Source organism: Nymphalis io, chromosome 9 (genome assembly GCF_905147045.1).
Source record: "Nymphalis io chromosome 9, ilAglIoxx1.1, whole genome shotgun sequence".
NCBI lineage: Eukaryota > Metazoa > Arthropoda > Insecta > Lepidoptera > Nymphalidae > Nymphalis > Nymphalis io.
Window position 1 is genome coordinate 1560290 of NC_065896.1, and position 19190 is coordinate 1579479.

General features: G+C 31.3%; 1 protein-coding gene across 1 annotated transcript in view; it reads left to right on the forward strand.

Annotated features, from left to right (window-relative positions):
* The first annotated feature begins 1270 nt into the window (after window positions 1–1270).
* LOC126770929 (probable chitinase 10) overlaps window positions 1271–19190 on the forward strand; it is a 117368-nt gene continuing 99448 nt past the window's right edge. Inside the window, exon 1 of the mRNA XM_050490541.1 lies at window positions 1271–1453. Coding sequence (XP_050346498.1) covers window positions 1451–1453 — 3 coding nt within the window. The 5' untranslated portion in view covers window positions 1271–1450. The remainder of the gene's footprint in view (window positions 1454–19190) is intronic.

Sequence of the window (19190 nt, forward strand, 5' to 3'; positions counted from 1 at the left end):
TCATAACCGCATGGAATGGTGGCAAGAATGCTAGCAGTTTTTCCCGGTTGAAACGTTTTCTTGTTATTCCCTAATGAAGTTATGCTATAATGTCATTACGTTAGGTAATCATTTTTCATAATTAAATAAGGAAGTGACGAAATATTTTGATGTATAGTGACCGACCGAATAAGAATGATAAAGCCATCTCGTTCACACACATGAGGTGACATTCGTGCAGGGTGAAAGGAAACGTGTGTAAAAATTTTACGTTTAATAAAATCTTTTTGTGTGTTATAACCCGATTAGTCTTGATGCTTGGATTATTTATACAAAAGTACAATTTACATTTATAAAATATAATGACATTAATTTATCATTTTAGTTTCTAAATCCATTTTCATATTAATCATTGGTTTAAAGAGGATGAGCTAAAATCAAAAAATAATCTAGTTTTGTTGAATTTAAAATTTTCTTTAAATTCTAGTTCTAATAAATTTGAGACTTGAAGAGAGAGATGAAGAAGCTTTCACGCTTAATACTTAAAGCTTAGTTTATAAGTTAAATAAAACTGTTACTCCGTATCAGTAAATAACTTGAGGCGGCTTTGAATTAAGCACTTGAAAGTGTAAGCGGTTTTAAAATAAGTTTTGAGCTTTCGAATAATTTGTAGTTGAGTTTCAAGCACTTTAGATTCGTGAAACTTTGTTGAATTTTAAAGCTCAAAACTTTCATATATTTTTTAATAACTTTAGTTTCTATGAAAATATTTAAATAAACAAAAAATAGAATTTTAATATTTATAGTTCTTTATGCTCTCTCAAATGTAGAAAGAGTTATAAAAGCTATAAGATTAATTGAATTTGAAATATATATAATAATCGTTTCGATTTGATCTTACAAATATTGACACTCCCGATCATCTTAGTGACTTTTTTAATTATAATGTGGTGAGATTATATAATACATTATTTATTAATATTAAATAATCGGAAAAAAGTTCTTCGAAAAATTGATATAAATTAATTAATAACAATAACTTTTTTTACATGCACAACTTTCAGAATTCACAAAACAAAGTTAAAAAAAAAATGTTTTATTTTGTCATTGTATCTATCTAATATTATGAAGTCATAGATGTTTTTTTTATAATAAATCACTTTCATTTTTATTATATTATTATTCACTCCAAAGTATCAAGACAGTTAGGCCCGGTGCGCACACGCACACCGCTTGAATCGGTAAACGGGGCGAAACACCGCACTTTCGGTTCGATTCAGTCCACAACCGTCTCTCCATCGTGACAGGCGACAGGACGGACATGTTTATAAAGCTAAGTTTTTCCTATAATAAGTGAACTGTTCTCTCGGTGTTATCTCATTCTGTGGCTGCCTGTACTTCCGTTACTCTTAAGTGTTGTGGTGCAGATATTATTGTTTCAAGTGTGATTCTTTGCGCGGAATTTTAAATAATGGTAAGTTTGTTATAGAATTATAAAAATATTCTAAAAATTAAATATTTTTATTTCGTATCAGTAATAAATTATAAATCTAATTAAAATATTTTGCGTATTAATAATACGATTTTTAAATATTAAAAAACTTAAAATCTTAAAGGACCTTGTATATTAATGTAATCGTCTTAATAGTTATTTTAATGCGACTAAAAATATCATTAAAATATCAAATCATTAATGAATACAAAATCATGCGCGACTTAATGATTGATGAATGTATCATCACTTCGTGCAAATTCAATTTCAGATAAATAATTTTTTCATTTATTTTATTGTAAAATAAAATTTTTATTTTAAAGTAAAAGATAGAACTCAGTGACCTTTAACTGAACGTACCGTACGTACGTTTAAACTTTTGAAATCGTAAATGTTAAAAATACAAGGTCAAGTTTAAAATAAACAATATTAATAAATAAATATGATAGTCTGGTATTTATTTTCGCTTTATATTTGATATTACTTTTAAAATTTTTATTATTAATGGCAGAAGTGTTCAAATACAAGCGTACCTGAACTCGTTTAAGTCTTTTCCTTGCAAGAATTAAAAATTAATATCGACTGTGCTTTATGTCGCAGATTAAAAATTCGAAATCTGCTATTTACGTAGCAACGTCTAACGTACAATGGATAAAACATAGTTTCACTAAGAGAAAGTTGCGGGTCCGTAGAAATCGCGAGCGTATAAAATGTTATGTTAATTTAAGCCGTATTTTATGTATTCATAGCGACTATTTCACCTTGAACGATTCGAGAAATTTATGTGATTGTTGTCGTATGTATTGTTATTGATAAGTACATAATTATAATTAATATTTAAAATTTCTTTTATTGTTGAATAATAAAATATGTCATATATTAAGTGAAACGTGATTATCATAAATATTTATTGGTTTTAGCAAAAAGAAAGGGAAAAAATTAAGATTATATTAATTAAATTGAGTTATTTTAATACTTATAATAATTATAATTGGAAAGTTACTATGACTATATTAGTATTAGTAAATAAATTTATTAAAACTTTTAATATATAAAATTTATGTATAATAAAATAACTTTGAAGTTTTGTGGTAAAGAAAATATACTTTTTTTAACATTGTTGATTTTATTGTTTTAGGAAAAACAATTTGATCTATTAACAGCAGTTCGGTGAAATTTTTGTTTAACTTAAAAAACAATAACTTCACATAGTCTCTATTTTATATGAAACAATATTAATAATAAAAACCTTAAACTTTTCATTGTTATACTTTCGCTTAATTACTTTTATAGTTAAATGTAAAATAATTATATTATATTAAGATAAGAGCGTAAAATATATTCTCATATAATATATACATCTTCAAAAATGCATTTATTTTCTTTTTAAAGGCTGGCTCACTTAATAATAATTAAATAATACAGTCAAATAACAAGAATCATTACAAATCATTTCCGGTTTTAAGTTATGCACTTAAAAAATTTTCGTCTGATCTTATGAGCATTATTGTACTTGACGATGGAAGTAATTTTCATAGCCTTATTAAATTAACGGCCGACCTTAGCCGAATTACATTTAAAATAGGCTCTACTTGAAATTATTACGACACCGTCCGCTATAAAAAATATTTTTTCCCAAACTAATATCCTCTAAGTCTCAATCGTGATATTATGTAAATTAAATACACGACGTGTTTATTTAAGGTATGAATTATAAATCAATATGAACGCAAACTAATGAAATAATCCGTGAATTTTAACGCTTAAAATATATAAAAAATAAATGAAAAGAACAATCGCTTATAATATTAAATAATTTAAGCGGAAAAGTTAATTTTATTATTGCTTCGCTTTAAGAATACGATACGTTCAAAATATTTTCAATGTGTCTTTGATCTTGCTTCAGTCAAATTCCCTCTTTTATTACATAAATTAAATGTACTTAATTTATATAGGATATTCTTTGTTCGAAATAGACCACATATAGTATTTTTCTCTGTCGTGTCCGTTCACTCCAGGTCTGACGTTCGTCGCAGTGGTTTTAGTGGGTAAGAATCCCACATAACCCGGTTCCACTCCCATAGGACCCGGGTACCTTTCTGAAGGTTTCCACTGCGTGAAAAAAAAGGTCTGACGTTCACGTTAGTATTAACATAAGTATATCAGTCACAAGCTTTCGTCAAATTCATACAAATGCGTTTTGAAACGATTTAAATAAGACTAAAGAAAATAAATTTAAATCTATACGTTTACTATAAAAGCCAAGTTGAATCGCTTAAACGTGAACATTTCAACTAATGACATCAAGTTCAATCCAGGTTAAAACGACAATTTGTCTTTGTTCAGTGATCGAATAAAACAATTGTAAAGAAAGCGTTCAATGGAATTCGAAATGAATTTAATAATTAAAACAGATTTGCTGTCCTTTTCACTCCAGGCGTAAAAAAGGGATGTCAGTATAATTAATCCTGTTAAATTATTATTTAATACAATATGTGCAGCCGAAACTGCGTCATTGTCAACAATAATAACATTTTTATGATAAACGATCGAACTATTATAGCGTATATCCAAACCTATCTTGAAAATCGAAATACTATCGCTTCCTTTCCAAATAATTAGAGTTGATCCCACCAAGCCGCTTAAATATTGTAACGCTTTAATAGTTTTTTTAAGCATTAAGCTAGAATTAATATACAGAATCCAAATTTAAACAGAGTCCGCTCAGAAGATTACCAAAAACTTAGTAATTACTCTTTTTTTGCCAATCAAAGAGCATAATAATAAGAATTACGAATTTTTATTCTCTATAAATTACAGTATCTTATCGATCAATACGATGCAACTTTTAATATGTTTTTGGTAATAAATAAGTTTGTATTCGACTCAAAAATACTGACGTACAAGATTAAGTTACAGGTCAAGCGTTACAAACTTTTAAGGTATGTGATTATCTTAGATACTGGTGGTAGCGCTTTGTGCAAGCTCGTCTGGGTAGGTACCACCCACTCATCAGATATTCTACCGCAAAACAGCAATACTTGATATTGTTGTGTACCCGTTTGAAGGGTGAGTGAGCCAGTGTAATTACAGGCACCCTTGTGCTTAGTTCCCAAGGTTGGTGGCGCATTGGCTATAAGCGATGGTTGACATTTCTTACAATGCCAATGTCTAAGGGCGTTTGGTGACCACTTACCATCAGGTGGCCCATATGCTCGTCCGCCTTCCTATTCTATAAAAAAAAAAAAAGATTCGTATATAGATTTCAACGAACGTATGTGAAAGAATGTGCATATCAAAGTATTTAGTTTTATTGTCTGTATCATAATAGATCCGGGTTCGGACCATTTATTTATTAATTGTTTAAAACTAATTTATAAATACATAATGTGTATTTATCGTATATTTAAAATGCTATTCATTTCATCTAAAGCGATTTAATATTAGAATAGAATGTATCGAATTACTGTGTTTGAATTTTATTAAAACGTTTATAATTCATAATTTATATTTCTCCATTTCACTTAGAAAGTTTTATAAATAATTTATATACAAAATATGTATAGTCATTATATTTCTTAAATATATAAAATATTTTTATAAAAAATCTTACATGAATAATTGACTTGTATAAAATTTTCAAATAAAAGTTATTATTATCATATTTAATTATAGTGAAGAAAAGCACTACGACTACGTCGACTAATGACTACGTCGGTCTATTTACTAAGCCTTGCTTTGACCGACAAAGCTAAAAAAATTAATAAAAGTATATTAAAAGATAATTATTTTTTTAAGCACTTTACTATATTGTATAAATACTTTTATAATAAACAACACATATACAGAAACATCTATATTTATATATAAACCCCATTCGATATGTCATGGATTTAACATGTAACCGACTATATACATAAGAAGAAAACTCTATAGGAAGTCTCATTTCGTCACTAATTAACATTACATGTTGGGTCTTATGATATATATGTTGAATATAATATTATATGTGCTAAGCACAGTGGGAATGATATAACAAAGAATATATGATACATTTGATAATAATCTCTCTGTATTGTTTTATTGATATGTCATAACAATAACATTAAATCAAATATCTGTTTACAGTAACAGCCTGTTATTGTCCCACTGCTGGGCTAAAGCCTCCTCTCCATTTTAAGGAGAAGGTTTGGAGCTTATTCCGCCACTGCTCCAATGCGGGTTGATAGAATACATACGTGGCAGAATTTCAATGAAATTAGACACGCACGTGTCTAATTTCCAAATATTATTAAAATAATTGGCAAACCGTCATGTATCCCCGAGACCAGTGGTCGTAAATGGCTCTCCACTTGAAGTTGTGCAGGAATATATCTACCTGGGCCAAACTATACAACATGGCCGGCACAACTTTGAGAAGGAGGCTAAAAGAAGAATACGTTTGGGCTGGGCGGCATTCGGGAGGTTACGTCATATTTTTGAATCGTCGATCCCACAGTCGCTTAAGATCAGGGTCTTCAATCAGTGCGTCCTACCTGTAATGACTTACGGTGCCGAAACGTGGACACTTACCACAGTACTGGTCCATAAATTTAGGGTCGCTCAGCGAGCAATGGAACGTGCGATGCTTGGGGTTTCTCTGGCAGATAGAATCCGAAATGTGGACATTCGCCAGAGAACTAAAGTCACCGACATCGCGCTTAGAATTGGCGTTCTATGAAAAAGGCTTTCGTCCAGCAGTGGACGGCAAAAGGCTGAAAAAAAAATTATTGCTATCCTGTCTTGCCGTTTACGTGTGAAAGGGATAGCATATATCGTACACGTAAGCATAATTATTTGTTAAATTAAAGCAATATCTAGTCCTTTTTTTTGTTATTTAATTATTAATGTATTAAAAAAACAATAATGAAATGACATTATTGTTTTTTTAATTTATCTTAAGTTTCTCCTCATCTATATCGGATGTCAGGAATGTTGTTATGTATTTCGAGTTTGCGTGTTAAAATTCATTTTATAATTATAAATAACCAGTAGCATGACTTAGTATTTTCAGAAGCAAATAATTCTAAGAACAGCAAGTATGATAGAAGTGACATGTTTGATTCAAACACGTTTAAATATACGACGACAAAAACATTTACGTGTTACTTAGAAATAACTACATAGTAATCTTTACGTGTTACGTAGTAATAAAATACGTGTTAACTGGTGGTAGGGCTTTGTGCAAGCCCGTCTGGATAGGTACCACCGACTCATCAGATATGCTACTGCAAAACAGCAGTGCTTGTTATTGTTGTGTTCCAGTTTGAAGGGTGAGTGAGCCAGTGTAATTACAGGAACAACATAACATCTTAGTTCCCAAGGTTGGTGGCGCATTGGCGATGTAAGTGATGGTTAACATTTATGGGCGTTGGTGACCACTTACCATCAGGTGGCCATTATGCTTATCCGCCAACATATACTATAAAAAAATGGTTTATACCACTAGTAGATAATAGTGGTTTTTGTTATCAAGGTCGGTAAAAAATAATTCAATTTTCAATTATATTTACCTAATACGACATAAAATTGATTTTTCCGTATGTCATTTCTAATAATCTCAAATCTTAGATACCCTAATGAAGGGCCCAGTTAAAGGTACCGCTAGACGAGATATTGGAATAGTTACTATGAAGCCACCGTTAGACCGATCAGCTGAATGCTCGGGACAACTAACGGTACTTTATCCTAACGACACGATCGCGACACGATTGAATTTTAATATTTATCTTAATGAGTTTCAATACTGTTCTGATTCAATAGGATAACGACGCGGAAATTGAATATTTGTTTTTTTAAAGGCAATAAAAAAACTTAATTAATTTAAAATAAAAATTTCCCATGTAAAAATTGATGTTGAAAAATTATTAATTAATTTAATGACAATTTTAGTAATTGATATTCTTGTAAAAACATCGTTTTATTTCACTTCCGAAAACAAGGTCACTGAAGCAGTTTTAAGCAATTATCTTTCCATAGTTTAGGTTAGGCGTGTAAAAATGCGTGCCGCTAACTGCTGCAAAATAATTATATTAATAGCTACATATGCGTGTATCGTTCATTTGTAGATACTTTCATATAACCGAGTTTTACTTATGATTAAAAAACATTGTATGTTAATGTAATATTTGAAAATAAACGATTACTAAGATTTTTTGTTAGCGTCAATCAACATGCGACATGTATACCAACTAAGCGAGTTAAGGAAAGCGCTTTGTTTACATCAGACAAGGAGATTCGACAGAGATATTAAAAAACTGATCCGAATCTGGGCTATGCCAGAGTAATATGTAATGTAACCGACTTTATTTGCAAACTTTTATCAGTTGACGTAGACCGGAGTCAAAATCCTCGTATGGCAAGAAGAAGTGGTTAGTTAGCGTGATGATATTTGAAAAATGGTAGCAGTTGGAATGAAAGACATGGAGAATATTGCTTTTGAAGGATCTTATATCCAGCATTAGACCACGCGTCAGCTGGTTGGCAGTCAGCTTTAAATACTCCTTCTTGTTCTTCGCGAGGCGAAAGAGTTTGGCAGCACTCGTTATTACGTTATATAATTTAAGTTTATGATCGTATATATAACGTTATAATATCGCATGTACTGTTAAGTTGCTGCAAAGAGATTTTTTACTTATCTTTTATCGGATAACCTATCTTTTTTACATTTAAATTATTGAAATTTATTTAATGTGAACCATTACGAAGTTGCTCCCAATAATAACAAGTTATCGATATTATGTAATGTAAGTTATGTACATATTTGAAAATTACATTTCTTAACTTACAAATGACCTAAAATATTCAATATTAATATGTTTACGTAAACCGAATTTTCGAAAGCTTAACGAACCAGCAATAAGTTCCTTATATAAATATGTTATTTAAAAACAGATAATGTGCTGTGCCGTAATGCCGTAACAGCCTGTGAATGTCCCACTGCTGGGCTAAAGGCCTCCTCTCCTCTTTTTGAGGAGAAGGTTTGGAGCTTATTCCACCACGCTGCTCCAATGCGGGTTGGTAGAATTCACATGTGGCAGAATTTCAGTGAAATTAGACACATGCAGGTTTCCTCACGATGTTTTCCTTCACCGTAAAGCACGAGATGAATTATAATCACAAATTAAGCACATGAAAATTCAGTGGTGCTTGCCCGGGTTTGAACCCACGATCATCGGTTAAGATTCACGCGTTCTTACCACAGGGCCATCTCGGCTTTTTAATGTGCTGTACTATTATTTAAATAATGTATTTATGTAATGTAATATGTACTAAAACCAACTAACTCTTCGTATTTTGAAGTCGGCGAGCACTTGAAGTAAACGATAAATGTTTCTTTTTTAAATGATTAATTCATTTTAAGTCGTTTATTTATTGAGATATACTTCATCTATATATCTTTAACTAAAATACTTGTTGGACTTCAGTAATGTGATCATTTGTCAGTCAGATGTTGACCCTAAATTTAAAAAAAAATATCATCAATAATTCATGTAAGAATATTAGATAAAGATCACTTATAAAAAGTACGTGCAGTAGTATACGCAACAAAAGTGTAACATCTTAGTGACAAAATAATTACACTTAAATGTAGCACTCAAATTCGCTATTGATATTTTACCAATATTTACTTTTTTAAATAAAGTGAATACTTGCATCTATACTTCAACGTATTAATCAACGCACTGCAAATGGCAGAAAAGTTATAATTTACTGTCTTTATGAATTACACTTGCAGTTTTAGTATATTTACTTCATGTAACTTTGTTTTATGTTAAAAACCGACTTACAGTAGAGAGAGTTGGTTCCTCCTGGCTGGCCTAGGACAGTCTGGGTACGGGCCTCGGGGTTGCCCCTTTTACCCGGGCTCCTCACCGACAAATTTATTTGTCGTGTCTACTTCATTAGGGCCAGGATCACAATGACCCAGTGGCTGTTGGACTTGAGTGATATGCTGTTTTGATATTTTTACGCACTAAAACGGTCAACCCATAGACATTGACACTGCAGGAAATATTAACCATTACTTATTGCAAATGTGCCACCAATCTTGGAAACTGGTTCAAACCGGAATATAACAATATTAGATATTGCTGTTTGGCGGTAGAATATATGATGAATGAAATTATTTTATCATGTATTAATAGTCGAATCACTTTCTGACGTTTTATCGATCGTATTAAAATTTGATTCATATATGCCCAGACCTATTTTTTAAACCATTTTAATATTTTCTAATACATATTACAAGCCCTGTAATATTATTTTGTAGTTTTGACAGTGTTACAAGAGCAAATATGGGTTAAAGAGAAATTACTAATTATAAAGTTACTAAAATAAACACTCATTAGATATATTTATTCAATGCAACATTATATAACTAGAAACAAAAAATATTATTTTGATTTTACTATGCAAGCGTTATGACTAAAGCTTACAAATAATTACAAATATTTTATAGCCGTTAAATTTTATAACGAGTGACGTAAGCGCCGTTACGATTTGTCTTTCATAACAAATTCACATATTTATTATAATATTTACAAAACTAACAAGAATACTCCACTCATTTTATGAAACATTAAAAAAACTAGCCGTTAATTTAATTTAGAAATCATTTGAAGTTAGACTGCAACGTTGTTTGTTTTGCAACACAATTCGTGATAACGTTTGTAATATTTACGATAAAGACTTGCTTTGGATTACCAAACGATAAAACAAAAAATAACGTTATTCGTAATTGCAATCGTTCGATACTGTGTAACGATTTTTTTTTAAATTTAAATGTCAATAATAATATGCATTTTATTGAATATTTTTTTAATATTATAAAATGGAATATTATTTTAATATTATAAAATGGAATATTATTTTAATATTATATATTTCCGTGTGGTGAGCGCGACGTATATCATTACTCCATTTCATCCCGTGGGGGGCGTAGAAGTCGACCCGAGGAAATATACCAGAGAACGGGCAGCAGCGTCTCTCTGAGTAGGCTTAAACCAGGTCAAGCACCACTGAATTAGTGTTTAATATGTATTTATAATTCATCTCTTGCTTGACGGTGAAGGAAAATATCGTGAGGAAACCTGCATGTGTAATTTTACTGAAATTTTGCCACATTTGTGTTCCACCAACCCGCATTGGAGCAGCGTGTTGGAATAAGCTCCTAAACCTTAAAAGAAAAGAGGAGAGGAGGTCTTAGCCCAGCAGTGGGAAATTCACAGGCTGTTACTAGTAAGGATAAAGTCAAGTATAAAATTATATATTTTTTATTATGGCACTTAAAATCTATGGCACTTAGCACATACGATAAAAATTGTATTGACGCTCGTTGTTACAAAGTAACAAATAATAAACGCATGAACTTTCTAGCCTTTACGAAAATCGATAAGCACACTATGCACAATAGACTTTTATATATACTTTAATAGACATTTGTGTGCATGAACATGTCTGTTGGTCCCGAGTCTGGGTGTAATTATCTATATAAGTGTAATTACAGGCACAAGGGACATAAAATCTTATGTCCTCACAATATTAATTTAAATGAATTAAATAATCATTTTTCGTCCTCTCAAACTTTCGACACTGCTGTGAAGTCTAATACTTTAAAAGAAATTTCTGCTAAATCAACTTCTGAAAATTCTCCTTTTTTCTTTAGTCAATTTACTGATGGTGATGTTAAGAAGAACATTTTAGCAATAAATTCTGATGCTATTGGTTCGGATTGCATTAGTCGTAAGATGATCCTCCCAATCCTAGATATCATAATTCCTGTAGTCACACATATTTTAAACCAATCCATTATCCTTTGTGAATTCCCTGAATCCTGGAAAGACGCACAAGTCATCCCCCTCCCCAAAAAAACAAATCCTTCATCTTACACTGATTATCGTCCTATATCCATTCTCCCTTTCCTGTCTAAAGTACTTGAGCGCCTTATTCACAATCAATTAAACCAATACCTTTCAAAAAATGTCCTATTGAATCCTTTACAATCTGGCTTTCGTCCTGGTCATAGTACGACTACGGCTCTGATCAAAATAACTGATGACATTAGATTAGGAATGGATAATCAACAGGTTACTGTGTTGACATTATTAGATTTTAGTAATGCTTTCAACACTGTAGACTTTGATATTCTTCTTGCTATTTTGTGTTCTCTTAACATATCTGCTAAAGTAATTGACTGGTTTCATTCTTACTTGTATGGGCGCCGGCAACGGATAAGAGTTCAAGATTCTTTCTCAGAATGGGCTCCTATAACTGCTGGCGTTCCACAAGGTGGCGTGTTGTCTCCCCTCTTGTTTTCGGTCTTTATAAGTACCATCACTTCTCATATATCTTCTCTCTATCACCTGTATGCAGATGATCTTCAGATCTATTCACAAAGTAAAATTGCGAACCTTCCTGAAACTATACATTTAGTTAATAATGATTTATTAAATATTTCTAAGTGGTCTACTGCATTTGGATTACGAGTAAACCCAAATAAAACACAGGTGCTGATTATTGGTAGTTCAAAATTAATTTCTCGTATATCTTTTTCGGATCTCCCGGTTGTACACTTTAACGGTGTTAACATACCGTTCAGTGTTACAGCTAGGAATTTGGGAATTTCCTTTGACCAGCACCTGTCTTGGGAACCACAGATAAGTGAGGTTAGTAAAAAAATTTTTGCAGCCTTTGGCTCCCTTCGAAGGTTACGCAACTTTCTACCCATCCCTACCAAAATTATGTTAGCACAGTCACTCCTACTACCAATTCTCGATTATGCTGACGCATGTTATCTTGATCTAAAAGAGGAGCAACTTAATAAACTTGAGCGTCTCCAAAATCTTTGCATCCGATTCATATTTGGTCTTCGTAAATATGATCACGTTTCTGAATTTCGTAAAAAGCTCAAGTGGCTCCCAATCCGGCTTCGCAGGAATACTCACATCCTTCAACTTCTGTACTGTATTCTGTTCAATCCGTCTTCTCCTTCATATCTAAAAGAACGTTTTCAATTTCTTAGTTCTTCACATAGCCATAATCTTCGTTCTGAAGAGAATTTGATTTTAAAAATACCACCTCATACAACATCTTTTTATAGTGACTCATTTACAGTCCATTCAATTCGTCTTTGGAACTCTCTTCCACTAGAAGCAAGACGTGCACCAACTATTACTTCTTTTAAAAAAATGATAAAAGAGCACTATCTTGCTTCATGAAGAAATACTGCAATTAAATATTTTATTTATTATGTAAGTATCTATAGTATGTAAATGTATATATTTATAATGTGTATGTATATTATATTATTATATAATTATATATTTATGGAATATTTATTTATGTATCGTATATATACATATATATATTGTATCTATTTTTATTTTTATTTTTATGTATTAAATAATTGTACACCCCTACCATCCTATCTCTCTCCTCTACCAAAGGTTGCCTGGAAGAGATCGCTGTTTTAGCGATAAGGCCGCCTATTGTACATTTTTCTTTTCTTTGTTTTGTTTTACTCCTATTATTTTTGTCTATATTGGTGTGCAATAAAGAGTATATAAAATAAATATAAATAAAATAAAATCTTAGTTCCCAAGGTTGGTGGCGCATTGGCTATAAGCGATGGTTGACATTTCTTACAATGCCAATGTCTAAGAGCGTTTGGTGACCACTTACCATCAGGTGGCCCATATGCTCGTCCACCTTCCTATTCTATAAAAAAAAATATAAGTATGTATTTACAAAAGAAAAGTAGTATATATAGTATATCAGTTGTCTGGTTTCTATAATACGAGCTCTGCTTAGTTTGGGATCAGATGACCGTGTGTGAATAATGTCCCAGGATATTATTATTATTATTAATTCTTTGTCATTCTTAACAGCTCGGCTTAGAGCTGGGATTTACGTCGTACACACGGGCTAAAGCCAAGTGGAACACTTATTAAGACATTAAGCCTTTAAAGCAATTCCCGTTGACCTTCTGTTTGAAGGAATTTGCACACTATTCGGCATGTGTTCAGTATCACAGCTTCTGCATATTAAAAAAAGAAAATTCGGAAGATTTAGAGCTTTTAAGGAAGTACGCATTTATTTAAATATGACGCCAGTTGTAGAGAGAATTAAAGGGACTATTGTAACTTTCTGTAAGTGCCACATACGTGCTATTTCTTTTTTTAGTTCCGTGTATTTTGTAAGTTTTTCATTTATGGTGCTTTGCAGATTGTATCTATTAGGTATGGCAATATCAATTAAAAAGGCTGTTTTTTGTACTTTGTCGACTATTGTCTTATCAGTTCTATTGTAGTGAACATTATTATCAAAACAATGTATCTGTTATAAGCAAAGTATGACCGGAAAAAGTTTAGGCGCAGGGCCAACGGCTTTATGTGCTTTCTGACTCCGGGATGCTACAGAGAATTTTCTAACAGAAAAACCCAATAACATTTTATTTGCCCGACCTGGGAATTGAACCCAGGACTTCAGGGTCTGCGGCCTTGCATCAAGTCACTAGACCAACGAGGCTGTCAAAATATTTCGTAACAGAATTAATGCAATGCAAAATATGTCACTCCTATTATACTACTATATTGCGTATAATATTATCCATAATAGACTATACTATATATATACTGGTGGTAGAGCTTTGTGCAAGCTCGTCTGGGTAGGTACCACCCGCTCATCAGATATTCTACCGCAAAACAGCAGTACTTATTATTGTTGTGTTCCGGTTTGAAGGGTGAGTGAGCCAGTGTAATTACAGGCACAAGGGACATAAAATCTTAGTTCCCAAGGTTGGTGGCGCATTGGCTATGTAAGCGATGGTTGACATTTCTTACAATGCCAATGTCTAAGGGCGTTTGTTGACCACTTACCATCAGGTGGCTCATATGCTCGTCCGTCTTCCTATTTTATAAAAAAAAAAATACTTTCTTTATATCTTAATAATACATGAAGATAATATTCAAAGCGTTAGAAACGTAACACGCTAACCGACTACGGGTCAGTGTGGCACGACACGCTCCAGTTACTGTAATTAAATTAACTCAGCCGGCCTTTGGTCGTAGACGATATTGTTTGAATGATTTACCAATAGCGCAACCAAGAAGTTATGTATTTAAACTTGATATGTGTATAAAAAAAGCTAAACCCGTAAATTATAATATAACATAATAATTACGAGAAACTAAGGGGCGGGAGTAAACTAGTATTTTATAAGATACTAGTTTACTCCCGCAATTTCGCACTAGGGCCATCCCCTAGCAGCAGGTATGAGATAAAAAATATATGTGGGATTCGAGCTTGCTTCATACCAAAATTGTTCAAAATCGGATTAGTGGTTCAGCCGTGAAAGCGTAACATAGAGACAGAGTTACTTTCATATCAGTCCGATATAAGTAATTATTTTTGCGTTACATAGTCTATTAATAAGCCAGTTCAAAGAGTAGAGAACTTCCCGTTATATCATGCATTATCTAATAACGCGTGTTTATGACGTCATCAGAAAACCAATATGGCTGACATATGAAATCCCATTTTATTTGTTTGTCGATTTTTTTAGCTAAGGTGTATCTTAATTTACATCAGACTTTACAAAGTCCCTATTAAATCCTTAAAACTTGTTCAAAACCGGTTTTTTAAAGATGCTTATCTTCGGTCAAGTATGTAAAATAAATTAATAAACTATAAGTAAATGTGTCGTAAATACATTATAAACAATTTAATTAATTATATTAACGGCAAACAGCAATACTTTGCAATGAATAAAACGCATTGCTTTAAATTAATTAAAATAATTCATAATTAATTGCAAGCTTATGAGTAAACAGAAGTTATTCTCTCATATAAATCATATGTCGCGAACGTATTCGAAAATTAAAATCTTTATTCAAAATATAGGCGTTACGTTACACTTGCTTATAAATTGCCAAGAAATACCTCAAACATGAGAAAATATGGCGAAAGAAACTGCTGATAAATTAAGTTATTTGACTTTGTGCATACAAAATTACGATTTAATTTGATAACCACATAAGTAAAAAATAAGAATGTTATTCTTCTTATATATTTATAGTTGTATATATTTGTGTTTTTCTTGAGTAATCCATTGCATATGAAAATATTAATCAAATATAATTAACCTTCTTTAGGAACACCGATTTAAATCGATCGATACAAATTTTTGTAATAAAGAAATCGCACTATTTCTTACAAAAATATATCAGCGTTATAATAAAAATACAATATAAGTATAAAAAAATGCTACTTATTTAACCAATTCCTATGGTTTTTGTTATCTGTGGTTTGTGGCTTTTCGTGTAATAATTTATTAATTATTTCAATCAAATAGTGAAACTGCTATAATAATATAAACGTTAATATTATAGTACGCGAATACGAGGATATTAGTTTTTCAGTCTCGGTATTTGTATATTATCTTAATAATATTATAAAATGTGAAAGTTTGTATTTATAAATGTGTGGACGTTTCTCACGGCATTTTATTAAAACGGCTGGAGTGAATCATACCTAGCAAAGAGGTTGATAATGTTATATGATAAAAAAATATATTTTGTTATATATAAACAAATAAAGTATTTTATAGAACTTATAGAATTATATACTAGAAAAAATTTTAAAGCGTTTTTATTTTAAGTTTTTTTATAACTTTTGTTTGTCTCGTTGTATTATAATTATAGAGGTCTGTGTTGCAGCTTTTATAATGTCTGTCATGTCACAGACCTCCGTAGTCCAATATTCTAGAGATGCTGAAGACCGCATCAAATGGAGACACATAGTGGGGGCTACATTAGCCGAAAACGATGAGTCATCGTCAACCACGACCACTCTGTCAAGAGCGAACGACTGATGAGAGATTATAATTATAGTTAAGTATAGACTATATTTTAACCCCTTATTGCACTAGCAGTGCAGTTAGGTGATGGCATAGTGGTTAGAAGACAACTTGCAACCGATGATTCCGAGTTGAAATCCAGATAAACACTATTAAATTTTCATATGCTTAATTTGGCTATAAAATTCATCTCGTGCTCAGTGATGAAGGAAAACATCGTGAGGAAACCTGCATGTGGCGGATGAAAAGAAAAGGAGGCATTAGCCCAGCAGTGGGACACTTAGTTACTTTACATATAATTATGTTGCTATTTATTATATTTGTTACTGGTATTTGACTCATCTGTTGTTTTCAAAGACCAGTACTTTGAATTGCTGTGTTACGAGGATATTACTCATAGAACTAATGTTACTACCGACACGTGAGACAGGTTCTTGCGCGCAGCGCATTGATGGTATAACTAAGTAACGTATTGTTTTCTCCTCAAGACTCACATGGACGTCTGTATGTTTAAGAAAATACCGCCTCTGCGAGACAAATATGTTTTCTAATGGAAAATATTCGAGATTCAACCGCGATATTCCGCAGCGGGTAGCACGGTTTCCTAATGGCATTTTTGCTCGGTATACATTTTAAGAATCTTGTTTTTCATATAAAATTTTGGTAGTACTGGACTTCATATGTGAAAATAATTAAAAAAAAAAAACTAAAAAGCAGTTTCATTAAAAAGAGTTTTTAATACCCATTACGCTTTAAACACGTCAAGTGCATTAAAACGCAAATAGCGAATAGAAACGAACGTGAACAAAACAAGGCGATTATTTATTTTATTTTATAGTCTTGACACAATTTTATCAAACGTCTTGTAAGCCGTGACATCTCGATTCTTTCACGATATTAGTGATATATAAATTAGTTGTTGTATAAAAACATCTTGAATGTTCATCATCATCAAATATATGAATTTAACTAAGTATATATATACAAATGAATGACATATTAACCTACACTGTCTGTCTGTGTGTAGCTTTGTAAATATATAACTATAGGTAATAACAACTTTTTCGTACTATAAGATTTTTTTTTAATTTGACAATTAACTTATAGCATCCATTTAGTGCCATATTTGAATTCTAGGCATAAGAAAAAAAAAATTTTATTATATTCATCATTTTCACCATATTTTATTGCATTTTTTCATAAATAATTAATCAATACTGTCAGCCGCTAAGCATATTTACAAGACAGTAAATTATTTTTCTCCACTCATATTCTATTTGGCAATTTAAGCTTAAATTATTTAATATTAACAAAGTAACCGAAATAAATAAGTAAATATATGTAAATACGAAACCATTGCGATTCCAGCGAAGTAAAAAGCAATACGATTACTGTAACTAAATTATTCGGATCGCAGCACTCAAATCAAATAACTCAATTATGTTCATAACATAAATATTGTATAATGAAATGATAAAAAGATGGAATTGTATGGACGAATATTGTTCCTGGTTTTTGTATATGTTTTATAATTAAACCTGAGGATAGAATACATAGATCTGAATCAAATATGTGCTAGGGCTTTGTGCAAGCTCGTCTGGGTAGGTACCACCCACTCGTCAGATATTCTACCGCAAAACAGCAGTACTTGGTATTGTTGTATTCCGGTTCAAAGGGTGAGTGAGCCAGTGTAATTACAGGCACAAGGTTAAAATCTTAGTTCAAAACCATATGCTCGTCCGCTTTCCTATACAATAAAATTTATATATGGTCTATGTCTGAACGTAGTTAAGCACAACAAAAAAAAACATAATTATTAATTTTATTTATTAGGTTCACTTACAATCACTAACACATTTATAGAATTAATAAATACAAACTTATTATCTAAGTGTTAGAGATCAATCAAAAGTGAACACAACATGCGAATAAAAGGAAAAAACATCGCATGAATAAAAAAAAAGAAACACAAAAATTAAAAATTATATATATTTTTTAAAGTAATAACTGTTTATCATTCAGGTACCTATGTACATATTACCTAAAGTTGTGAATTGAATCTGTGTGAGTGTCAACAATGATCGCTTTAGTAGTTACAACGTGAAAGCGTAACAAACATACAAACCCACTTTCGCATTTATAATATTAGTACGGACGTCCATCTTGAATGTTAATTTCAATATTGTTTAAATAATTTTTCTAATCGCATAACTCTCAGAGATTGAATCCAGTCGCTTTTAAGGTAAGTAACAAAATAAGACAAATTTGTATCCGATTTTGTACTTCTTAAAGCCAACACTTTCACATTTGCACATCGTACCCAAAGAAAGTCGGGGTAAGACTCCATTATGCTATAAGTTTTAAAAATGTAATGTCTTACGTCCTTAATATAAAGTTTAATGATTTTTTTAGTTAGCGCCATTTAAATATTTGTCTAATATGTTTACCGTAAATATATATGAATATTAAAATTAATAGTACTTTTCAAAATTTTTATGTAACATTATGATAACATTTAAACAAAAACCATTTTACATAATATTTCAAAATTGTGTCAAAATAATAAAATTGTATTGCAGGAAATTACAAATTTTGTATTACTCGTTCGAATGTAATAGCAAAAATTATGACACTGATTTTTACCGTGAAAGTGTGAACAGTCAATGAGCAATTTTGATTTCGCATTAACGTTTAAAAGTAGAATTGGAAAAATATAGTTTAAATATATTAAATATATAGAATATTGTTAAAAATAAAAAATAAAATCTTGAATAAGGTTATTTAGTTAGCCTTAGAAAGCTTTTACTAGGCGACCATTTAAAA